The 26911-nt window shown below is 37.2% G+C and overlaps 1 protein-coding gene across 11 annotated transcripts in view; it reads right to left on the minus strand.

Annotated features, from left to right (window-relative positions):
- Positions 1-674: 674 nt before the first annotated feature.
- The window catches only part of EPS8 (EGFR pathway substrate 8, signaling adaptor), a 183571-nt gene continuing 157334 nt past the window's right edge, over positions 675-26911 (minus strand). For 9 of the 11 annotated variants that reach the window (XM_082742384.1, XM_082742385.1, XM_082742390.1 and 6 more), the window contains 7 exons: positions 26264-26394; positions 22717-22825; positions 21699-21842; positions 12335-12557; positions 5323-5503; positions 3709-3838; positions 675-1950 (listed from right to left, as the gene is read on the minus strand). In XM_082742384.1, the coding sequence (XP_082598510.1) occupies positions 1837-1950; positions 3709-3838; positions 5323-5503; positions 12335-12557; positions 21699-21842; positions 22717-22825; positions 26264-26394 (1032 nt within the window). In that variant the 3' untranslated portion in view covers positions 675-1836. The remainder of the gene's footprint in view (positions 1951-3708; positions 3839-5322; positions 5504-12334; positions 12558-21698; positions 21843-22716; positions 22826-26263; positions 26395-26911) is intronic. The other 2 variants (XM_082742391.1, XM_082742382.1) reach the window with 1 other exon arrangement.

A 26911-nucleotide genomic window follows, 5' to 3' on the forward strand; every position in this document is an offset into this window, starting at 1 on the left:
GATTCTAAATTCTGAGAATCCCATCTCTTCCCTTTGTCCCCACAGCCCTGAAGGAAGCAACTGCTTTCTGTCATCGCCACCACTGTGCTATTTTCCATTGGAATTTCATAGCATAATGACATCTTTATAAATTACATCAATTCTTTTAATATCATATATGTCACATTTCATTCAGGCTATTTTAACTCTTCTATTTTCTCGAGTCTTATCCCTACATTTTCAGAGACTTTCAGTAAAGGCTAAGTTATAAATGCGTGTCAAGTGCTTAGGGCATGGAAAAGATCTAGAGTGACCTTCATCATTCTCATGTTTGTTTCACTTTGTCCGAGGGGCATCGTTTTAGGGAAGATTAGCAATTCCCTAACTCTCATAATTTGGGGGGAAATGAGACCCTAGGAGGTCGTTTCCTTGTCTATAAAATATAGCTCACACAGTTACTATAGATACCTTAGGAAGCATTTCTGTGGAAGCACTTAGTAATCCTAAGTGCTGTCATACATTTGTCTTTACCCTGAGACCAGCTCTTACTAGATGCTGAACAGTACTAGAAATCAGTTAAAAAAAAAAAATAAAAAATAAAAAAACAGTGGGCCTCTGTTTTTCCCCATTCCGCACAACCCTGGGTCCATAGTCTACATACCAAAACATCTCTTTTGCCAATAAGACAGAAGCCATTTATTACCATACAGCAAATACTGTTTATTGCAGACTTTCCAGCTGACTCATGTGAAAAAGGCACTATGAAAATTAATGAATCTAGATAATCTCTCTAAATGGATTTATGTTAAAATATACAACATTCTTACATAACATCTGTTTTATATATGTGAAATAATATAACATTTAATGACAAAAATTGTGTTTCCAAAAATAACATTTGTTGAAGGTTAAGTATCTTTCTTTTCTCTATCTAGAATCTTTCACAGGATTAAAATATGTGTAAATTAAGTGTTTCTTATTACCAGAAAAACTTGACACAGATAAACACATGAAGTGGCCCCAATATCCATTTAACTACTCTTATCAATATTCAGAACTGAGGCCTTCATTAAGGAAAACACTGTAACGCACACCAATGCGGGCTACCTTCTGGGACGCATTTTGACTGCATCTGACCTCTCTTCCACTTGTGCTTTCTCATATATAAGAACACAGTATAGATAATAAGCGGAACATAAACTAAATCAAAATACAGGCCATACAAGGAATTGTGATCAACAGAGCCATGACAAGTGACTTGTCTTGGAAATGCTCCATAAATCTGTATTTGCATGTCCAAGGCCTTGTTGTATTATACAGTTCATTAAATGTTTTGATTTAAAAAACAAAAACAAAAACAAAAACGGTTGGCATGAAGAACTTTAAATAAATCTAAATATTCTATCATTGAGTATGTCAAAGAAGAGATCTCAGTAAGCAGAGGCTACTCTAAAGTAAGCTATGCTCTGAATGACAGACACCAGGGTCATGGGGAAAACTTAAATTATTTAGATTTTAAATCACGGGAAATACCTTTGTTTTGCTGCAGTAAATAAATTCACCACTGTCAGAAGGTGCCTGCTTACACACTGAGATAGGGGTTGAAATAATTAATCCAATAAAAGAACCCTCACCTTGGTAAAGCAGGCAAAAATCTTCCCCGAGGGCAAAACATCTATTTAAATTATTCAGTTTTAATAAAAATAATGGGCCTCTGCTTACTTTATGTTTGCATTGTTTCTTTATGGCCATAACTTAGGGATTCCGAGAAGTAAGGATCTGACATTCCCTTCATGGCTTCTTAAAACAAAGCACATTGGAATAATGCCACAGATTTAAATGGAGTTGAAAGACAAATCAGTGACTGCTCCCCTCATCAAAAGACTCCACTCCTGAATCACTGGCCGCGGCACTGATTTTCTCCTGCCGTCTTCGCATGATCTCTTGCAACTCGGAGCTGCCACTATTATCCTGAAAAATAGACATGGTTCAGACAAGACAGTTATGGGATTGTGCAGGTTGAGGGTCATGTGATGAAATGGGTCAGGATAAGAGTCCTTTGTTTTTCTCCAACTATCTCTTGGGGAGAAGAAGGCTGCCCTTCCTATAAAGTGATGCTTCTGGACTTCACTAATACATCACAGTAATTGCTTTTCATTTATGAATTGTGTCTTAAGGCAATTCATTCACCATGCCTTTCACTCGGCCATGATAAAAATAAATCAATAATGTATATGGAATGCTCCAGATTCCCTGGGAGAAATAAGATATGTGTACAATAAGCATTATATGATGGCAAGTTATCAAAGAACCTTCTGAAGTTGAGCAAGATACTCATCTACCCTTAGGGGATTTTAAATTAAGCTCAAAGACTGGGCTCAGGGTACAGCAAGCTCCTTCCAGAATACAGGAAGGCTCTGACCCTCTGACCTCATGTTAGCTTTTCTCCTTGCCACACTCTACCTACTAAGCCCGTGCACCCTGATTATTCTGCTCTCATCGGTGGAAGTTTCTGGCAAGCCAGGTGAGTCATCTAAAAGATGGACTAGATGCAAGAGAAGGGTGTGGTGGGAGGGCAGTTGAGGAAGATAAAGAACCCTGGTTCATATCCAGAGCAACTGAAGGAAGAGACCAAGAGGAAGTGGGAGCTGAGGGCAAATTATACGCAATCTGACACAAAGGAATTCAGGAGCTTTGGAACTTTCTCTCGTACCCTTGAGAAGGAAATTTATATGCTCTCAATAAAGTTAAAATGTATAATGGTAAAAAAAAAAAAAACTGTCTTAGAAAAGATACAATCCTTACTCATATTCAATATATGGAAAGCCTGATCCAGGACACGCCCAAGATCCACCTAATATAGAACTCCCAAGATCAATGTTATAGGACAAATTTCCAAGGAAATAAACTTTCTTCTGACAGTGGTTACAAGGTTGCATGCATGAAGCTATTTCACTGTGAGTTATTTCACTGTTGAATTTAGAGGCTATACTGGCTAGGGGAAATTACGTATCAATTTTACACCAAAGCCAATATTCTTTCAGTTGAGTGGAAGTATCATGAAAGCTATTAAGAGCTATGAGATATAACAGTGAAACTACTACCCTTACAGAGCCCATTTTAAGAAGAGTAGGAGGAGGAAGCTTAAGGATATTCCATCTAGAAAACATTTCCTCTCCTCCTCTCCCACCGACAACTATGACTAAATATTTATTCTTCAGCACTCTCTCTTTTCAATGAATATTACCTAATATTTTCTTTCTGATTATTTAGATATATAACAAGACCTAAGACCCACAGCCAGGGTTTTAAGAACTTATAGCCACTGGCCTATAAGAATCTCCACACTAAATATTAAGAACAGGCAAAAATTCTGACTTCTTAAGGCATTTACTCATTCAGAAGTGAATGTCCATTACTGTGTCAAAATTTAAATTTCTACAGAAGTAGTTAATGCATATAAAATGAGAACATTAGGCTTTTCATTAAATGCCCAAAAGCATATGCTCCAAACTTCATGTTACAGGAACATTTATGATAAATTAATCTCCTGCAAATGGTCATGGATGGTCTCCAGTGATCAATTACAAAAGTGGAGTCAAATTTAATTCAGCTCTGTATGAAAGGGAAATTGACAACTATGGACATAAACAGCTGATTTCAGAGCTTTCAACTTGCAGTGCACACTCTTAATTAATGCAAACACCAACTTAGGTTGACAAGTCATACCTCTAATGCAGCTTTTTGTACAGTGATTTGGCTAAAGACTCTGGACCCTTCAGGGCAGACTGTCCTCAATTCCTCTTTGTTGAGAGAGAAAAGTTGTGCACCGTTTAATACTCCAAGACTATTGACAGTCCTGAAAAGCACAGGAGAAAGAAAGAGAAATACAACATTAAAAATATTATCTAGATAGGGGTGCCTAGGTGGCTCAGCCAGTTAAGCGTCCTGCTCTTGATTTTGGCTCGGGTCAGTATCTCGGGGTCAGGGGCCTGAGTCTGGCATCAGGCTCTGCACTGGGCACTGAACCTGCCTCTGCCCCGGGCACTGAACCTGCCTCTGCCCCTCCCCACCCCCAGCTCATGCTCTTTCTCTCAAAATAAAAGTTAAATAAATAAATAACTTAAATAATAAATAAATAATAAATTAATTAATTGACTTTCTTCTTTTGTTTTATATATATTTATATATAAAATAATAAAGTATATATATATTTATATATAAAATTTAAAAATTTATATTTATATATATAAAACAAAGGAAGAAAGATTCTGGTCCTGCCATAACCTCTCTTTTCTAAGTGTTCCAAATAACAAAACTCTTATAAAATGGTACTACAGTGCTTATTCAGAGCAGTGACAAAGGACTTTCATGATGAGGACCCTGAGGCTATAGAAGATGATTATGAAGTATCAAAAAGGAGCCAATTGTACTTAGTATCATTATTGTGGAGTACCAATTCCCTGAAATATGGTGTTTCATAGGGGGAACACATAACTTTCTAACCAGGCAACTGACTAATCAATATATCTCATTTTTCAGTCATGTGGGTATATGAAGTTTACAAAATTCTCTTAAATATATATGATTGAAATAGTTCCTTGTATCAAATACACGTAAAGTATTTTCAGATTTTTAGATTATAGATAAATTGAATTGTCGGGCTTACCCAACAATGGGCTTACTAAGGGAAAAGCTCTATTACATTATAATATATAATAGGTAATTTATCTGTTTTTTATTTGGTTGAGAATCTATATCCTGCAGCAGAACATTCTGCTCTATGCCCTCTAATATCTGGGGAGTCCAGCTAACACCTTAGTTCTACCCTGAGTGACCAGATGAGGGGGAAAGAACGCTACCGCTTCAAAGCTCCTGATGGTTTGCTTCAGGAACCACCAGTATGTATTCATTATTAACTAGAAAACAGGGTAACACCAAATTATAGTTACAACTGCTTCCATTTTTTTTTAAGCTACAAATATGTATAGTTATTTCCTGAGCATGGAACAAATGCAGTCTGGGCTCCCAAATTTTTTTTTTTTTTTTTTTAAAGATTTTATTTATTCATTTGACAGAGAGATCACAAGTAGACAGAGAGGCAGGCAGAGAGAGAGGAAGGGAAGCAGGCTCCCTGCTGAGCAGAGAGCCCAACGTGGGGCTCGATCCCAGGACCCTGGGATCATGACCTGAGCCGAAGGCAGAGGCTTTAACCCACTGAGCCACCCAGGCGCCCCAGGGCTCCCAAATTTTTAAAGAGTCATGTGTGACATCTTAGTCACCACACTGAAAGTAAGGCATATGTTACATACAGAAACGCAAAGTCTTCCCAGAGAGACTTACACAGGGCTGAACCCCTTCGACTGTAACCACGTCTTCACATCTTCTGGTGTGGAGTCATACGTGATATTGACAACTGGCACATTCTGCCGTGGCACGTGGAACTTCTTCTGGGCGGCGCTCCGACCGATGGTCAGTCTGTGGATGAGCTCGTCCTGCACTTCCTCCATCTGAGATTTCCTTCCTGCACATCAGCATGGGGTAGGTTATTTTAGAAAACTCGTAGCATGTGTCACACTTGCTAGAACCCCAATGCCCCAAATCCTTTGACCCCAAAAGAACTTATAATCTAGTGTTCCTACCATCTTTCCTCACGGTCATCCTCACCCAGAACAAATTCCATGATCAATTATTAAAATCACTCCTTGGCTCTTCTCTGCTCTCTTCATTGTACTCACCTGGCAAAATGCCAACGCTTGTTAAATCGAACTTTCTACTTATTCTGTGCCTGCACCTGCACAGTGAGTATAACACAACAATGCTGAATGATCTCATGTTAAATTCATGAATATGAACCTCAACCAGGCTGCTGTTTCCTGACAATCAGACTGCATTTCCTTAGGTCCATGGTAATAAGTGGGGGTAATTTTGATCCCAGGGACATCTGCCAATGGCTGGACACACTTTTGGATGGTACAAGTAGAGGGGAGGAGGAGAAAGGACACAACTATCATGTCATGGGGAGAGGCCAGGGCTGCATAAAACATTCTATGAGGTACACACCAGTCTCCTACCACAGAGTATTATACCGCCCCGGGTCCATAAGATTCAGGTTGAGAATCAGCCCTAGGCCATGTTGCTGCCCACTGTTAGATGTGCATGTCTCTTCTTTGTCTGCAAACCTCCAACACTCATTCCCCAGTTCCCACCTGGAACTGATGATCTCATTTTCCTAATGTCCAACAAAAAAAAGAAGTTAGAAGAGAACCTCCATTAAGTTCCCTCAGTGGTTCTCCTTGACTACTGGCACTTTCCCCTCGCACTCTGCCTCCCTCCTCTTCCTCCCTTCCTACTACATTATGGATCAACGGTTTCTACACTCCTAAAGCCTACCCCTCTACGTGTGCATATTTCCCATCTCCTCTGCCTATTTAAATATTTCAACAGTAATTTCTCTACTTATCTAGGTTATCCATCTTCCTCTTTTACTGAATCATTTCATCAGCATGCAAACACATTTTGTATTATTTTGATACCTTTCCTCTTCCCTGTAAGCCCTTTCTTGACCCCATGTCCCTCTCAGCTACTACCCATTTCTCTGCTCCCCTTCTTGTTAAACTCCATGAAAAGTTGTTTATACTCACTAACTCCCATTCTTGTTCTCCAATTTCCTCTTGAATTCATGGCTAAAAAAATGGGCCTTGGGCCCCATCCCTCCACCACATTTTGCTAAATTCCTATGGTCAGTTCCTAGTTACCATCTCATTTAACCTACTGGCAACAAACGACGAAGAAGATCGTTCCTTAAAATCCCTTCTTCCTGTGGCCTCTAGGACACCACACTCACCTGATTTTCTTCCTGTCTCACTGGCCTCTCCTTCTCAGTATCCTTCTCTGATTCTTCTCTTCTGCCCAGTGAGGGCACAATCCTGGAACCTCTCCTCTGCCAGCACTCACTCCATTAATGATCGCTCTGCCATTTAAAAGCTGATGACTCCCCAAATTATTTCTCCAGTCCAGACCATTCCTCAGGACTCTAGAACCATATATACCAACCGTCTACTTGATAATATTCATTCAGATGTCTATTAGATAGATCAAACAGAACGTGTCCAAATCTGAACCACTTCCTAAAGCTTGCTTTTATGCTATATTTCCCAACTCGGTTGATGGTAATTCCATTTCTTCAGTTCCTCTGGCAAAATGCCACGGAGCTCTGCTAGACTCCTCTTTGGCCTCTGTTACACCCAATCATCAGCAAACTCTATTAGGCCTATCATCAAAACATAGCAAAAACCTAGCCACTTTACTCCATTTTTTCTGTGACGAGCTCTGTCTGAACCACCAACCTAGTCACAGGTGGCCTTCCTTCTCCTCTTGACTACAGCACCCCTTGCTCTTCTGTATTCAATAGAAAAGCTAACGTGATCTTTTAAAAATGTATGTCAGATAATTCAACTCTCCAGCTCTAAGCCTTTCCAAGTAATACAAAGTACTCCCAGTAAAAGGCCTTAGATGACCATTTTCTGAGGTAACTCTACTGCTCTTGAAGACCTCTACTCTAGCTCACGGCTTCCTTGGTGCTCTTCAAAATTAAGGGCCTGTACCTAGAATGCTTTTCCCTTATGAATCCATTTTACTCACTCTTTCCCTCCTTTAGAATTTCCACATTTAAAATTGCAACTCCCTCCCCATCAGCACTTCCAATCCACATGGCTTTATTTTTCTCCAAAACCACTTATAATATTCCCTATCAACTCAATCATCTACCTCTCTCCTTTCATCAAAATCTATACCTGAAAACAGATTTGTGGTTGCTTTGTTTGCTTTACCTGAAATACCTAGAACAGGGTAGGGACTCAATAAATATTCGCTGAATAAATGAATGACTAAGGCATTCTGCTGAGGTTTTTCAGTGAGAGAGACTTTGAAAAGCATCATATACAAACCCCTAAAAGAAAGAGCAAAGAAAATGGAGGCCACAAGAGATCTGTTGAAATCACAGTTTTAGCAGAATTTAGTTAGAACTCAATTTCCTGACTTTCAGTTCATGGCTGCTTTACGATCAAAGTCACTGAACTACCTTCGATCAACTTATACATTATCACTTTCCCCAACCCATTTTATGCTTATGGGAAAGATGTATATGCAGATATCTTTATGAGAAAAATGGGGAAGAAATTAATGTAGGGGAAAGAGAATAATGTACTTGTGTATTAAAACATATATATATACACATACACATTCTATATAATTACATACATAATATACTTATTATATATATGCACACACACATTATTTGTAAATAATCTTTAAGTAGAGAACTGATATAGTAATTCAGTTAACTAATTAGCTCGGCAAGTGGCAATGACCAGGCCACTAAGGGAGCTTTTTGTGACAACTCTTTCATGATCTTTTTTGTCTTTTTTCTTTTCATTCCTCCCTTCTTTTCTTTTTCAGGGAGAACATTTCAGAGTGTTTGGTGTCCTTGAGAAATAAATAAAAATGTGAAATAACCAAATAGTTCTTTCAGTCTAATTTTTTTAAAGCCTTAGATATTCAGGTAACCTGGCGAAGTCAAAAGACAGCAAGAGGAGAGATGAAGGGCGATGGGGGACGAGCGAAGGGGCGAGAGAGCACGAGAGAGAACGCTGCTGACTGGCTCATTTAAGTGACACACAGCATGCATTCCACTGGTTCGCTTTTTTAATTCACTTCAAACTGCCACACAGAATACGAGGATGTCTCAAAGGTGTAAAATGGACAGAGTATACCACACTAAAAGATTTATTTTCTTATCTATGAACGTAGACCCTGCATGATCACCTCTAGTTCACAGCATAACTTTCCAAAGAGTAAAAAACCCTCCTCTGCTGTGCTCTGGGCTTCTGGTTTCCATTTCCAATGTTCTAGCACACAATAACAAAGCAAACTGACTTTACACCTCTTTCTGAAATAACACTTCTGATTACAAAAGATTAAACCCAAATAAAAGGACTAACACTTCAAAGGAAGTGGAAGAAATGCAAAATACCTGAAGCATTGGTATCTTCTAAAGTGATAAGAGAACCTTTTTGAATCCTGTGATAAACCAATTTGAATAGCTTATATGACTCATGACTCCAAGCAGCCAGCTTAAATAGGCCTGTCTCTCTCTCTCTCTCTCTCTCTCTCTCACTCTTGCTACCTGTTACATTTTAAAAAACAGGCATGTTGCCTTTTTCCCCTTTTAAGGCTATTTGGTAACTCTTTTCTTTGGAGTATCACTTTTTTTTTTTTTTTTTTTTTTGAGTAAGTATCACTTTTCAATTCCTTCCACTTTATTTCTACCAGAAGTCTAGGTAGTAAGCAGAGAATGTAGGAAGTCTAAAAGGCTTATTTTGAGAGAAATCTGGCCATTGACAAATGTACGTTTAAATATGTCTGGTTCTAAAAGACTACTGAGAAGGCCCAATGTTCATTTAGAAAAACCGTTCTCCAAAAACGTGCTTGCTCAGGAAAAAGCTATCATGAAAATAAGCATTTTATAAAAAGAAATACCTTTAGTTAATATGAAACTATGCTTCTGAGTTATCTTTAAAAGGGAACTTTGTGTAGGGAAATGTAAACTTTTATTGTTAACAAAGAAACAAGTACAGATTTACTTCAGGGAGAGATGTATATGTTTTATATACCAATGCTACCCTTTTACTTATGAAAAACAGATTCAAAAATGATGAGTCACAATTATCAGGAGAGTTCTCTATCTTTGAAGTGTTCAAACTATGCCCCTTTCCCATTAGGTTATTCTTAGTTTCTCAGACTAGGACAAAGAACAAACTGTCCCAACCCACAGACTGTTCCAAACGGGGACTAGATGCCTATGAACTCTGATCTAGGCCTGGAAAGAGTACTGCAGTGTCAAAGATTACTGTGCTGACGTATCAAGGAAGGGAGATGTTATAAACTTGTGGTAAAAATGAAAAAAAGGACAGTCATTTCTGAGAGGGAAATTTTCCCTAGGGAAATCAATAAAAATATTTACAGAACTTTCTCATCTCAAAACTATGTCTTTGAAAAAAATAAAAACATCTTTAAAAAAAATACACAAACATTTAAGAAAATTTAGTAGCACAGCATGCTTCTACACACTTACACATTCTCACATGCACAGTTGTTTCTGCTGCACAATTAATCATTTCTCTAAAGCTTCACTTTTCCATTACTTTTTTGGCAAGGCTGGGATATGGATAAGAAGATGGTAAATCAGCTCTATTTCGGAGAAGAAAATAAGGTATAAAAGTAGACTAATGCTTATTACATTTAGCCAGGATTTCTAGAACAACTGAACACTAATATACATATCTTCTTTTAAAAATTAAAAATTTAGGGGCACCTGGGTGGCTCAGTGGGTTAAGCCGCTGCCTTCGGCTCAGGTCATGATCTCAGGGTCCTGGGATCGAGTCCTGCATCGGGCTCTCTGCTCAGCGGGGAGCCTGCTTCCCTCTCTCTCTCTCTCTCTGCCTGCCTCTCCGACTACTTGTGATTTCTGTCAAATAAATAAATAAAATCTTAAAAAAATAAAAATTAAAAATTTATCAAAAAATGACCACAACTGAATAGATGCAGTTATGACTTATTGAGATGAAAAAAATGTCAGATGAAAATGGAAGTAAAAGATTCGGTATTTACTTTAGAATCTAACCATCCAATGTCAGCTTTAAAGTTAATAGTTCAGGGGTGCCTGGGTAGCTAAGTGGGTTGAGCAGTTGACTCTTGGTTTTAGCTCAGGTTATGACCTCTGGGACAGGAGGTGAACCCCCACCTCAGGCTCTGCACTCAGGGGGAGTCTGCTGGAGATTTTCTTTCCCTCTTCCTCTACCCCTCCCCCCACTAAAATAATAAATGAACCTTTAAAAAAATAATAGTTCAACACTTGTATTTGAATGGCAGAAATGAGATTTGATAAGAAGAAAAATTTGGGAGTCTTTCCTTCTCTACCAATATGGACAATATTAAAAGAGATGGAAATAGATTGATCACTGACAGTAAAAGTAAGTTTATATGGCAGGAAGAGCCCAGAACTGAGCCCTAGGAGACGCCACATTGAAAGACCAAAAGAGATGCTTTATATATAAGCATACCCGCACGTTCACGTGCATACATACATATTGAAGAAGTTATCTTCCTGGCTCTAATTTTCCAAGAATGTTTACATGTCCAGGATAGGTAAAGCAAGGTAATTTTATAATATATATATATTTTATAATATATATATATAAAATATATATACAAACATAATTTAAAGATAAAATAAGAAAAACTGTCTTAGAATTCCTTTCAAATTTCAAATTTCCTACACTGCTGTTCAACAGTATAAACAAGGATAATCCAAAGTTTGCCACAGTGTCCTTTCAGCTTTCTAAAATCTGGTTTTTCACAGAAATTATTTATGTAACACATCAAACTTAGTGTTACAAACATATGAAGTTGAAGTGTAAAGCGAATAAAACCTGAATTTGGAGGGAAAATTTGAAACTGGTATTGGCAGGCTGATTGTGTTAAGTGAGTGTGTGTGTGTGTGTGTGTGTGTGTGTGTGTGTGTGTGTCGCAAATATGAGGACGAGGAGCAGGAAAACCGTGATGATGATTCCGATGATGATGGCAGCAAATATTTGAACTGCTCCTTATTGGTCATATTGGTCAAAAATCAAAGTTTTTCAACCTCAGCATCACTGACATTTTGGAGCAGATAATTCTGTTGTGGGGGGCCGATCTGTTCTCTATAGGATGTTGCTAAACAGCCCTGGCTTCTACCTGTTAGATATACCAGCAGCATCCACCTGACTGTGAACAAAACATTCCTCTAGTCAATGCCGGATGTTCCCTCCGGGAAGGCGGTATGACCATCTCTGGGAGAGAACAACTGATCTAAATGATTTATATGTACTATACCTCACTAAATCCTCACAATCATGCTATGAAGAAGAGGCCATCATTTGCCCTCACTGTTCGAACATGGAAGCGGAGAGAGGATTATTAAATTGTTGAAGGTCAGTGGCGCTAAGTGGTGTTTCACTCTACCAACTCAAGTATGTTCAGCTCCAGAATCCATATTCAACCACCACAATAGATTGGAATATGTGTACGAATATACACAATGAAACAGTGGAGAGAAGTTCCCGCTTCTTAGAATTACCTGAAGGACAAGAAACTAGATGAAAGTGTTTGCAATCCACGAAGTAGAGGGCAGGTATAAAGGGTCAGTATTTATATTTAATAATGTTTAGTACCCGTAGAACCAACAATATTTTACTTAGCGATGCTTCTCATTCATGGGAGAAACTGCAAATTGTTGCCTCCCTCGGAAACTTACGGTCCACGGGAAGTTGTTTGTGTCTCTGGTTATCTCGCACGATGCTGCCACCGCTGTCGCTGGAACTGCTGTTCTGACGAGTGACATTTGCCGGGATCTTTGGCACAGAAACAGGTGCTGGAGTGGAAGGAGGAAGCGGGACAGGAACAGGAGCCGGTGTTGGAGGAGGTGACGGAGCAGATGGAGTGTCAGTTGGTCGGGGACCATACTCCATCCTTTGTTTCTATAAAGACAAATCATTAATTTGAAATGGCAAAATTATAAAGCCTAGGCTAGGAAACAGTATGTACTTGACAGGACATTGCTGGCTATTTATTTGTAAACTCACCTGCAAATTCATAATAATTTGTGTGTGTGCACACCCTCTGATCTTTTATGATACAATGATGATTAAAAGTCATCTTTTAAATATTCTACATATTTGTTCAAATTCAAAATGTAAATTAAGAAGTCAAAAGATATATCAATAGCAAATAGTAGTATTAGTAATAGTAATAAATGTAAAAAAAAAAAATCTAAACTTGGAATCACATAAGACCAGGGTAGGTCAAAAGATTATGATTATTTTATAATTTCCATCAATATTAACCTCTAATTACACTGCAAGTTTAAATGTCAATAACATAAAGCATTACTTACTCCTTAGTTTTAAAGTATGCTAGATTAAGTAATGTTTAATTATGCTGCTTCCACGTAGTTTGTTAAGAAAAAGGATAATATCTCAGCAGATAAAAGGACTATGTTTTAATATAAATAAGTAATTTTTAAATGCTATTAATTTTTTCAAGTCATAACACTTTCTGAAAGGTGAATGTGTCAAAAAACACAATAACTTTCAGTAATTTCTGTATCATTCCAATTTTAGTATATGTGCTGCTGAAGCAAGCAGTTTCAGTAATTTCTAAATCACAATTGTTAGGGTATTAGAAAACTGTCTCTTTGTATATTCCCTATTAAACTCCACAGAAGAGTTAAAACTTTAAACAAAATAATTTTAACTGATAGATTATTGCATTGTAACAAGTTCCAAATTCCCAAAAGGCAGCTTTTGGTTATTTTTTGGTTTGGGTGTTTTTTAGTAGAATCAAATATATAGAACAATGACTTATAATTTAGGTGAAATTTAGATACAGCACTAGCACAATTTTAGTTATGCTAATATTCAAAATTAACAGGCCTTTTGGTAATCTGGTCCTTTGGTTAGAACAGTATTTACTTCTAATTCCTAAATTGGCCCAAATATAAGGTAACACTGATTTTAGAAGATGCCTCCCCAATTTCCACAGAGATGAAAAATATAAAAATACATAACACACACACCATTTTAAAATCAAATCATTACTCAAAAACAGAACAAACAAAAACAACCAAAAATCACACCATCACTGTAGCTGTCTTCACAGCAAATGAGTAACACCTGTGGAAACCGGTATGGGAAGAAATCCTGGTTCTTCTCTGCTGTTTCTTTAAAAACTACCACTCGCCAGCCAGTGGGTGAAGAAAGTCGGAAAGGTATGAAGCAGGCCCGAGGAGAAGTGAAAGAAGGGTTTCTAATGATGTTAGATATTGAAGAGAGGACAGGAGGGGGAAGGGAAGAGGCAGGGAAGTAACAGAGGGTAAGATTCCTAGTGCTCTCCAGGAAGTTAGATGGGCTAGAAACAGAGACTACTGACCCACTCAGCACTGGAGGCCTACAAACACTCCTAATATATTCAATAATAGACTTTTATTATTATTACTTCCCATAAAACAACTTTCCTATATTTGGGCCAATAAGATATTTAAAAACAACCAAAGTACAGCAAAGATCACCAAAATATCATACTTAGCACACACCAAAGTCATCTGATTAATGTATATGCAATGTTCCCTTGACAAGAATATCCTTTGCATATGCAATTTCATAAAAGGTTAGTGAATTCTCACATTAGGATCTCAAAAGTGTCCATTTAAGTTATTGTTTTTAGAGCTTAAACAAACCAACAATGCCAGCAGCTCCGCACTCCATGATAGGATGCCAATTTTCCTGCATTCGTAAAAACAAGAGCTGCTAGTGTTCTGCCATCCATCAATACAACTGTGAAAAATGGGGTATGTGCTGTGTGTGACTGTCACCACTGAGCCTCGAGACAGGCTCACCAAATCTTGTGCCTCATTCCTCTGGCATTGCTATATCATGCAATTTTAGCTGTGTAACCTAAGAGAACAAGAGGCTTAAAACACACCTATTTGATTAAAGAAAAACCATATGAAAACTTGTCACGAATTTACTTGCATATTTTCCCCTTTTCTTGGTCCTTTCTTCCTGCCTCATGCTTCCAACCCATGGAATGAAAGGGGGAGGCAAGTGTTTCCTCAAATCATTAGAACCTGCCCCGAAACAGCAACCAAGGCTTTTCTGTGGAAACCGATTCCTCATTCTTGGCACGGAGAAAGTGGAAGGATCAGTGTAGACTCCTGAAATCACTTTTCTGTGTCTCTCCCAGTCCTCCACTCCCCTTCGCCTACCACCCCGTTACTGCTCCCCCCTTCATTATTTGTCTCTTGGTTGTTTTTGGTTGGAGGTAGATCCAAATCGATGGCTCCTCAATACATGGGAAGTCTTGGAGAGCAGAACTACACTCTGAACTTTCTTCTCCTGAACCGAGTGCTGAAGCTCTACATCCTGAGCCCCCAAAATCCTGACTGAACTCTTTCTGGTTTGCCCAGGACTTTCCAAGTATTACACTGAAAATCCCATATCCTTAAAAGCCCTCAGCTGTAAGCAAACCGGCATGACTGGTCACCTTGATGGGGACCAACTTCTGTACAGGGACTGTCACCCTTTGAACTCTTGCCTTTTATTTCCCAGAAATACATTTAAAGTTCTGTTTAAAACAAAATCTCTTTCTCTTTGTCTTCTGTTTCTCTGAAAGGAGTCAGAATTACTAGACCCCATGGCAAATGTACTTTCTTACTGATAATTAAGGTAGAATGAGTCACTTTTCTTTAGCCACTAAAGCTGAAATTCTCTAGGCTTAAAGAAAGTTATTCAGAGATAAGCTCTTGATTCATGCAAGATACTGCTTCAGAGGGGAAGTTATGCAAGCAAGCCCAACAAAGCCATTGAAATGGAACTGTTCTTAAAAATTTAACCTAACATTTTTCCTTTAAAGTTGGTTTCTTTGGAACTCTGCAGTGAGGGGGGGGGGAGGCACAGCTGGAACATTTGGAGGGTGTTAAGTCCAGAAATTGAATCCAAAATATGATATTAAAAAGAAGTGCCATGAGGGAACAAATGTGGGTTACCTCTGACAGCTCGCCAAGTAATTGCTATTAGGAAAATGGAGCAAATCACATCAAATGAGAAAATTAACACAGGAGATGGAACTAAAATAATATCAATTACAGTTCACATCAGATATCAGAACATATGAGCCAATTAGTTTTTGACAGTAAAATTACCTGCCCGCAAATCAACCAGTGAAGATGCTTGTAAATATATAATTAATTTCCATCATTCTTATCTAGCCGTGGAAACTAATTACATAGAATCATGCTACAGTATAAACACTATAGAGTATTTCAGTAACTATTTGTATATTAGAGTATTTTTAAAATATTAAGATAGGTTCATCTTACTCTTACAACTTATAAAGAATACAATTAAAGCCGATTAAATATAAGGCTAATTCCTCTTTAAAAGCTGACTTTACAAAAGGAAATATACATCAAGGTGTGTTTTAGTAAGCTTTAGGTTTAAGCTTGTAAGTGGTATAAATAAAATTTTATAATTTTGTACATGTTGGTCAGGCATTACTATATACAAATAGTAACCATATAGGGTCATCTACATAACATGTACAGAGCTAAAGAGAGACAGCATGCAAGAGACAGGGAGAAGACTATTCAAATTGTTACAAGAAATACTTGGGAAAATGTCAACATGTAAGGCAGAGGAAGTGTAAGCATCCTTATCTAAAAACCGTGCCTCTAATTAATAGATGAATAGAATGTTCTGACATTAATTTTTAAAAACACATTTTTGGGGGGTTAAAAAAAACCCTTTTTACTATGAAAAATTTTAAAAATATACTAATATAAAATATATAGTACATCATATAGTATAGTACACCATATATTGTGATGAATACTCATTGCCAACATTTTGTCAATCTGTTTTTATCTATCCCCCTCCTTTTCTTTTACTGCTAGGCTATTTTAAAGAAAATATTTGAGGGGCAACTGGGTGGCTCAGTCACCAAGCATCTGCCTTCGGCTCAGGTCCTGATCCCAGGGTCCAGAGACGAAGCCCCGCATCAGGCTCCCAGCTTGGCGGGAAGCCTGCTTCTCCTCTTCCACTCCCCCCACTCACATTCCCTCTCTCACTGTGTCTCTCTCTGTCAAATTAAAAACAGAATCTTTGACATCAATTAATTTCAGTTGTATGTATTTTGGTATGGATCACTGAGAAGGTAATATTTTTACATGACCTACTTTTTAAAAAACACAATTTAAAGAACTGAATGAATATTATCAGGAAATTGGTCTGCTGGAATGAACATGGAAACATCTTTAGTAAAATGGTCCCTGTCTGTCCAGCTGTATCTGAATTTCCAGACTGAGCTTGAAAAACAGAGCAATCATAACATGGGGTGAAGTTAGTGCCGCTAGTGGTTTAAAAGTCGCCCACAGAAAATATTTCCATTTCTAATTTAGGGCTACTTAAACATGGAGAGAGAAAAATACCGAAGGTTTATATCTAGACTGGATTGTGGAGATCATGAAAGTTGTCAACCCCCTCCACGTCACAGCTGAGCAAACCGGAGCACAGAAAAATAAAATGTTTTCTTTAAGGCCACACAGCTCACCAGTGACAGAACCCAGGATCAGAATCCTGGACTATCAATACCTAGATTGGGGCTTTTTTCCATATTATCACAGTATCTCTTGCTAGGAAACAGAGAAGACAAGAAGCTTTCTGTTCAATTCACAGGACCATAATGACCAGATAATCATAATTATTTGCCCCTTTGTAGAGTAAGAGTATTTATAATAATAATAAGCATGTAGACTTAATAATAATAATAAATGAAAGACTTCTTTAGTCCAGGCGTTGAGTACACCAGCAATAATAGCAGGGAGGGGTTAGTTTCTGCTTCCCTACAGCTGAGAACCTACATGGGCAAAAAGGTAACTCTAGCAGCTCAACAGTCACAGTGCCAGAGGTCTGGGAATCAAGTCAAAAGAATTATCAGGAAACTTTACATGGCAACTAGACTCCACATGGGGAGAAAGCACCCTGGATATCGATCTGCTGCCCAGCTAAAATACAACAAAGTCCTAGAATGCTCTACAACAAAAATGTTACCAACAGGTATGTCATTTATCTCCATTTCTCCAAAATCTCTCATAAGCACCTACTTCCTTTTCCCTGTTCAATAAACATTCACTAAAGATTCACTAAATCTTTTTAATGTACCATATCTTTCATAAATTCTTCATTACCTCCCTCCTTTTCATTTTTAAAATTTTGTGGAACCCATGGGGGAAACACATTTGGTGGGAATGGCAGTCTTTACAGAGCTGTTAAAAATCACTCCAAATGTGAGGATATTAAATAACCTAGACGCTCGGGGACTTCAGGTGGCAATTCAACACCTACTGGCTTCTATTGCCAGGTACTAGCATCCCTGCTATCAGAAGAGAATCTCCAACCCAAAGTGTGTGAACAAAGGCAAGTGCTGCCCTTGTGGCCCCCCACCCCCACCCCGGGGGACAGCCATGAGTCTTCACAGGACACACGGGGGTATAAAAAAGGAAGAGTCACAACTGTGCATTTCCACCAAGTTGGTGACTTGTCAATACTACATGGAACAATTTACAGGTAATTCCCTTATTCCCACCACTCACAAAATGTCTAGTTTCTAAGTAAACTCTGTCACTTGGATTATTTTCCTAAATGATGAAAAAAAAAAAAAGGAAGAATTGATGAAATCCAAGGAATTGATGGGTAAGGCAGAAATCCCATTCTGAGGATGATAACTATCAGATTAACTTTTATAACAGTACAATGTATGGTAAAACTATTCGGAGAAAATGTCCCTGAAGCATTCATGTAGTGAGAACCATATGTATATACAAAATGAGAAAATAATCTTTTCTAAGCCTGATTCCCCACGGGCTCTGAATCCAGAGTTGTAGGTCCCAGTCCTGGCTTCACGCAGCTGTGTAACTGTGGGTGACTTACTTTTCCATACCTCGGTTTCTTCATCCATAAAATGTACCTAACTTCATTAGATTTGTGGTGGGAATTCAATGAATGAGTATTTGTGAAGTCCTTAAACAATGCCTGGCCCACAGCATGAACATTGGCCCCTGGCACGCTCTGCTTTGGAGGTAATACTATTACCTCCAGTAACGAAGCAATTAACCACTACGTATCTTTCTGCAGCCCAGTCCAGGGATCTAAAATGTTTTTGCAAGAAGTAGTTTCTTTAAATTCCTTCCAAATTTGATCTCAATGAATAGAAGATACCAGGGGAAAAGTATGTCATCCATTTCTAAGGAGAGGGTCACTGCTCGTCATACTCCAAGCACAAAGGAGCAAAGCTGTGACAGACGGGTTGGAGGTTCTGATTCCAGACAGTAAGCTTTTATGGAAGATCTGCTCAGTGCTAGGCTTTCTGTCTTCCTTTTCATCAAATGCAAGATCCTGGTGCTCAATAAATATTTGGGAGGTGAATGAACAAAAAGATGAGTAAGACACAGAATTGCTTTTGGTTTGTTTATAATCCAGTGGAGTTCTCAAAGGCTAGGGAGTTAGATCACTGGAACCGACATAGATAATGTGGGACCTTTATTATCATTTCGAAATAAGCCACGGAGTTTTTCTTTAGATATTGTAGATAAAGGTAACAGATTGGCATATATTTCCAAGGATGTCCTTCTTTTCCAGCTTACTTTATCTAGTCATTGTGTGCTTGTTACAAATGCTTTGAAAAACAGGAATTCTTTTAGAGTAGGATTTATGCCAGATAGCAGATTGTCAAACCTACTTATTAAAATTTTACAAGATTTTGGCGGTTTTGTTGGGCTCAGCCCAAAGTTTTCAGGAGCTGTTAAAAAATAAACTGTTTTTAATAAAACCTTTAAAAGTAGGGCTCTTAACCTAAACACACACATACACACACAGCTTCTATAATGTTTCTACATGCTTTTCACTGTATTCAGAGTTGCATCCAGAAATTTTTAGAAGACAGTCAAATAGTTTTGAAAAGTTTAAAAGGAAACAGCCCAAACAGGCAATATCCACACATTTCTATTTACATAAAGTAGCAAAACAAACTCCTGAAACTTGTGAGCACTTAAAAAATTTCTTGGTTGTGCCAAGGTTGATGAAAATATAAGATGAGGCTCTGTTCAAGGAAAGAAGGATAGAGTTCATGTTCTCAGAAAGTACTCTCCTTATCTTGGATGTGTATTAATAGTTTTGCTTCAGTTTTAAACAGAAGCAATCATTAAACAGAAATGTCAACTGATGGCTCAGGCCAAGGGTCAGAATTGAAGATAAAGATAAGACTGTACATAGATGAAGGAGAAGAGGTTAAATTCACTAGGAAATCTCAGATGGGAAAAAATACTTCTAATTGATATTATTTGCAAGTTTTAGGTCTGTATTAGATTTGCTTATTCTTAGCAACTATGTGCACACACACACACACACATACACCAAACTTGAATAACTGTTTTTAACTCTAAAATATAAATCTTGGCTCCTGCTCATAGAGAGGCATCTAGTGATAGCCTCTCTGAACAGTGTTTCTTATTGCTTCTCACAAGTTAATTGCTAAAAATATTCCATAAGTTCAAAGAATATATACTCTATACCATTTTAGGCATATATTTCAAGCATATACTCTTTAATATTGTTGAAGGCATTTGGTCTAAATCTCTACAGGAAAGAATGTAAACAACATCATTTATAAACCAGGCAGGAGCCTATGTCATGTCAGGTAACCACATCTCAAAATCAGGAAAGAAGTTAGGAAACAAAAAGGTATTCAGACTGAGTTAGAAAATTCACTTCAAAAATCCACAGGGAATGGAGTAGACCATACCTTGAATAACTCAAACTCCTTCTTTGGCATCAACAGCTAATGACAAATGATGAACATAAATTAAGTACATGATACATCCGCACATCCGACCAAATAAAACAAGCGAACAGAATTCCCACTGCCATCACTGTAAGGTATCAAGATACATAAATTGTACATAAATTTATTTTAAAATTTGCTTGACTCTTGGATTCTAATAAGGCTGAGGGTCACTCCAGGTAAGTAGAGGACTGGTACTCCACTTGAATGCTATGAGAAGCTAAAAGTAACTTAATGAATGGTCATGGCAGTAGGAGTATGATCACAAGTCTAGGTTTGGTCAATCTGTATCTTACTAAGCGTAGACCTGGCATGAAAATGAACTATTTCACTGAATATTTATTCTATGTTGCTTCTACTCATACTTATGACATTATTATGGGGTCATTTGTGGTCTTTTGCTCAAGATTCTGAAAATTAAAATTTTCCTGGGGGCACAGTATAGAAGCCACCACAGGTTCAAAGCTATACATGAGATGTTCCCTCCATTCTGCCTCTGCTAGCAGACCCGACTCTAGAGATCCTGTCATAGGTCAAAAATCCCAAGGGTTTAATAGTGAGTGAGTTCAGATATCAGGGTGAATGGGATAACCAGGGTCACCAAAGTCCTGAAACTGTGGCATATCACTCAAAACTTATTTATGATCAAGGAGAGACAACCTGCTACCCTATATCTTAAGTATATTTTAATCATAAAATCAAGACAGGAAAAATATTACAGTTCAAAGGAATACTCATGTGCTAGTGTAAGGTGAGAAGGGTGAAAGTTCAAGGTTAGTCAGGGATGGAACACTTAAGAGAATGGGGCAAAGGATGGTGAAAATGAGTTGCTGCACACTCCAGCCACTGTCACAGCGCCACCCTCTATCAAGAGGAAGCCACTGGATAGGAGGGCTCTGGGCAAGAGTGAAGAGGCAGAAATACTACTTATCCACATATCAAAAGCATTGTAGGATGGGGGAAAAATAGCATTCAGAGAAGCAACATTTACTGGTAAACATTTTGAGCAACTTTCTGAAGAAATACATCAGAAAAAACATATATATAATTCTTCCCTATATCCGTAACCATTGCCCCTCAATTACCCTAGGAAAAAAAATCTATACAAATTGTACAACAAATTAAATCTCAAAATAATTAATACACAAAAGGTATTTAAACCCCATGGAAAAGTGATGAATTTGAAAGTTTAAAAAAATTAAATTTTGCCAAAATGTCATAAATACCTGTATGGTGTGCGTGTAAGGTGGATCAGCACGCCCTAATCCTGATTCTGGAGGTCTCACAATATCCAAAATGTTATTTGGCACAAATCCAGAGTCTCCACTTGCATTTCGAACTTTCCACCACTGCTTTCTATCATCAAGGATCTGTCATCACGCAAAAAGATAGAGACATCATTCCATACCAAAACCAATCTATGAAAGAAATTCAATTTTTATTCCTTAGAACAAGAAGCTCTTTTCACTTATAATAAACTGGCTTACTATCAACATATTGTGGGCTGAATGATTCCCAGGAGTTACACTAATAATTATAATCACTAGTATAGGACAGGCATGGAACCACCACTATCATGAATATACCTGAGGTTCTCATTACCTGCCAAGAATTTTTAACTACTGGCATTATTGGAAGTACTTATAGATGATGAAGATGACTTGCTTGGAGAGGCCTATATCCTTTGAATAGGAAGGAACAGTATGAAAACCATTATTTTTCACAAAAACTATGTGACTATCTGACATTATTTACCACAGAAGAGGAACTCTCCATTATGACCTAAGAAAGAGGTTTGGAAGTCATAGTAAATTACTCCCAGGATCATTAGCTTACTCACTGATGGGTATATTTGTGCAAGGGTACTAGGACAGGAATAAAAAACTGTGTTCTTATTAAAATATTATGATGCATCTATATAACTAGCATCGGTTACAAAATGCATAAAGCCTAGAAGAAGAAAGAGGACAAACTAAGCCAAGAAATCCAACCTCTGTCCTCCACATCCCCATCTCTGTCCTCCACCCCCTCCCCCAGAAAAACCCAATGAACAGAAAATAAGAAAAAGCAGCTCCCCCTCCTAGTTAGATATAGGCATCTATAATATACCTATATCCTTGATAAAATAACACTGTTTTAAGAATAATTTCTTGATCTCGTCATTTCTTTGAGGAAGGTTTAGATATATACCACATACAATAAATCCATTTTATTAAGAGTATTAAAAAAGTACAATTCTATTACCTCTAAAATATCATCCTTTAGAACAGAGAGCTCACTGTTGTTCCTTGCCACAAAGTCATACTTGGATTTGGCATATTTCTTGGGTTGTGCTTTGAGTGGTTCATAATTTCTATAAAAAGAAAGAGAAAATATCATTCAGCTAGCTCTTCCTATAGGCTGAAAACAGAAGTAAAACATCAGGGCAAGCTAATTCCTACCAGAAAACATCCTGACAAATTATTTCAATAGCAGTTTAGTTGATCACATTACATAGAATATGAGAACTAAGTAAAAAAAAAAAAAAAAAAAACAAAAACTTTGAAGTCCATCTATTAAAATGAGCAAACTATGCCTACAGCAAAAATAAATAATGCAAAATCACAAGGTTAGTGGGTACTAAGGCGAATCTAGAATGCAAATCTATGAATTCTTTGTCCATTAAATATACTGGGGTATTGCTTTGTTAATTAGCATCTCTACCATGGAAGAACTAGGACAAAGATCAATGTTAGCATTTTTTATAAAATTAAAGGAGACGGAACATAATTTCCATAGTGGTAATTTAAATTATATGTTGATTTCAGTAATTCAAGCAATGTCTTCAATTCATATTAAAAATTATGACTAAGTGTCAATTTTTAGGAAAGCTTTGTCCAGTTCCTAAATTGCAAGGGAAGGTATAGATTAAGTACAAGACTAATAACACATCCTAGTTAATTAATTAATTCCTTACAAACTTATTTTAATAGTAAGAACAGGTTCAAGAGTCGTATGTTTTTTTAAAAAAGAAAACTTCCTTAAAGAACCACATAGTTCCTTCAATCATTAAATGACCATAAATAGATTTAACATAATTTAAAAAATACTTCTATACATAATACAATAAAACTTGGCTATTATAATAGTTTATTCATTTCAATAATCAAATAACTGTTTTTTTTTAATTAATTTTACTCCCTGTTCTCCTTCACTTATCTTTCCAAATTTCCTTACTCATTTCTACAAGAGAAAGAGCAGAAAGGAACTAAAGATGTTTGTTCATCGTTCCGTCAAGTGGCCTACCAGGGTCCTCTGGAATCACCGCATGGTCAGCATTATAATTGTGGACACAATGTATCCTGTGGTCACAGGTAATCTGCAACCTCTTAGCAACTCCCGAAGAGTTAAGGTACAATGAAAAAGATGGCCCCTATGCTATGCTACCAATTGGCCATTTTTGATTTATTAAAAAAATAGTAAAAAGGGGGACGCCTGGGTGGCTCAGTTGGTTAAGCAGCTGCCTTCGGCTCAGGTCATGATCCCAGCATCCTGGGATCGAGTCCCACATCGGGCTCCTTGCTCCACAGGGAGCCTGCTTCTCCCTCTGACTCTGCCTTCCACTCTGTCTGCCTGTGCTCGCTCTTGCTCGCTCTCTCTCTGACAAATAAATAAATAAAATCTTTAAAAAAAATAGTAAAAAGGGAGAAAAGTAACATTATAGCCAAATAATTATTGTATAATAATAATAACTTAAAAACTGTTCCATGGGCTTTCCACCCCTATTCCCTAGTTTATATGTTTACATTCTACTTAGATTTCATTTGGGGGAAAAAAAATTCAACTACTTCAAAAGTCAGAAAAGCAGTAATTTCAGTTTCCTATCTCTCTTCCCTCAAGTTCTGCCCTTCCATGATCTAGAAAACAATCACTGTTAATAATAGAGTTGAATAATCTAGAAAACAATCACTGTTAATAATAGAGTTGAGTACACTGTAAAAGGGTAGAGTAACTCGCTGCCACTGTGTAACTGAACCAGCCAGTTAAAAAGAAAATTTTGCTGTAGTTCTTGAAATCTTTGTGATCCTGAGTGTCTCAGAGGTGACTACACTTTGTAAATTGCTTTAGAATGTACAAATCTTCATGGTTCAGTTTCTCGTCCTCTACAGATTAAATGTAGCTATGATATGGACCACAGTAATCAATCTGAAAATCCTATTTTGGAATTTTTCAGATATATGAAATTTCTTAAGAGATCTATACTATATCAAAACATATGGTTTTGAAGTAATAAATATGCAGTTGAGCCTAGTGGTGGGTCTTAAGGAGCACAGATTGCATGGAGCACCAGGTGTGGTGCATAAACAATGAATTTTGGAACACTGAAAAAATAAAATAAAATACTTTTAAAATGCACTTGATAGAGAGCAGACGTGGAGTTGGCAATGATCAGAGACATCTCTAAAATGGAAACTGCTTTTGGATGGCAGTAAACTATAAACCCTAGGTGGTGAGGGCTCTATATTCAATAGGCAGTTTACCTAATGGCATGGTAAGTTTCACAGAAGAGTGACTATACTTTATGTTGCATTTACTGCCTTTCAGGCATGTAACAGAATTTAGGGTAATAAAAATAATTATAAAAGCAAATTTCAAAAAAGGAAAAAGAAAATATTAGGATGAGTAATAGGTTAGTCAAAAAGAATGTCAATGAAATAATTTTCAAACTTCTGAAAATAATGTTCATGTGTTATTTACTAAAAATTGAATCCACAATTAAAACTTATTTTGTATGTTGTATTTTCAAAATGTATTATTCATTGCTAATACTCATTGCTGACTTTATACTCAATATAACATGTTACAGGTGTCCTTAGAGTAATATCTGTGTAATTTCCACACCAGTTATTTAATATTACCTATTATCATTCCTAACAAAAATCACACATTTTAGATCCCATCTTCTTTAGAATCTATTAAGAAAAAAGAATAATGAGAAGAAGGAAAGGGACTGTAACACTAATAGTGAGTGAGGCTTTGAGGTAGGAAGGTAGCTGGGCAAATTCTCTATCCTACTTCATCTGAATGACCATTCTCCCGCATGTTTTTCACTTCCTTTTCTTTCCTTTTTGTAGAGGGGTTGGTCAATCTCATTTGCACAGGTTGGAAAACAAGACGGAAGAGGTAAACCTACTCCAAAGTGCCTTTATGTCTCCCCCATCTCCAATCTCCATCTCTGCCCACACTGAATTTTTTTCAAGAGTGAAACTATGGGAAAATAAATGAAATATAAAACTGGAAAGTGAAAATACAATATAATAAGATGAAATAGCAAGAATGGCAAATAAAGCACTGAGTCCTTCTAAATATTTAGTTTATACTTAGAAACAGCTCTATCTACAGAAGGTTTGTTTTTGTTGGGGGAAGAGAAAGATGGAAATCATTTCCTTTAAAAGTTACAGAGCTAGAAGGATCCTTAGAGACCATCTGGTATAAACTAATGGGGAGTTTCAAAACAATTTCTTTCTTCTTAATTCACAGATTTTGTCAGAGCATCTTTTTAAAAAGGGGAAGACATCCAAAGGCACTACACTAAATTAGAGTTATAGGCTGGAGGTTTTCCAGTAAGAATTATAGACTAGAGGCTGTGTTTATCAAAGCCGATCCTATAAAGGAACAACTGAAACTTCATTAAACAATTAACAGATGGAAAGTTTAAAGAAGTCATGAACAATGCGGACGCTGGGACCTCTATTTGCACTAAATGAGAGACAGGTATCTGTCTCTTCAAGTGGTGCCCATGAAATGTTACCTATCTACGTGGCGATTAGGAGTTGGCTTAAAAGCCACAGCTGCTTCCCCTTGGTCCAGATGGGGCCCTCTTGTGTACATGTTATTGAACGCATACCCATCTGCTGGAGGATACTCTGACACACCGGACTGCTGAAAGACAAAGGAAAAGAGATTAAAGAGTCACTAAGACTATTGGAATGACAACTAATATTAGTCAACAAAATCCTCCACTACATTGTTATGTTTCTCATTTTTAAGTATTTGACCATTATTAACAAGTTATGAAATGGGGGTGATATACTTTTGTCAAAGACCTATTTATAATAGGAAAAGTCATTAGTATAAAAATTCTGAAAATAAGTGGGTATACAAATGATAAATTCTCTCCTCGGGAACTTTAGTAATAGATGGTTTTGGTAGTAGGTGGACTTTAACAGTTTACATAAAATAAAACTGGTTTAAAAACAACAATAAAACTCTGCCCACTTGCTCTCTATGTTTAAGAAACAGACCCTTACCACTCTAGCAAAGTAAATAATATCACATGAAAATCATTTAAACTCTGTGTATTAAAATCACACTACAATCTCATTTTTTAAAGGTACACAGATACTTTTTTTTTTTTAACTTTAAAAAAAAATGGCAGCCACTATTACCAGATTTACTA

Source organism: Mustela nivalis (genome assembly GCF_964662115.1).
Source record: "Mustela nivalis genome assembly, chromosome: 7".
Taxonomy (NCBI): Eukaryota; Metazoa; Chordata; class Mammalia; order Carnivora; family Mustelidae; genus Mustela; species Mustela nivalis.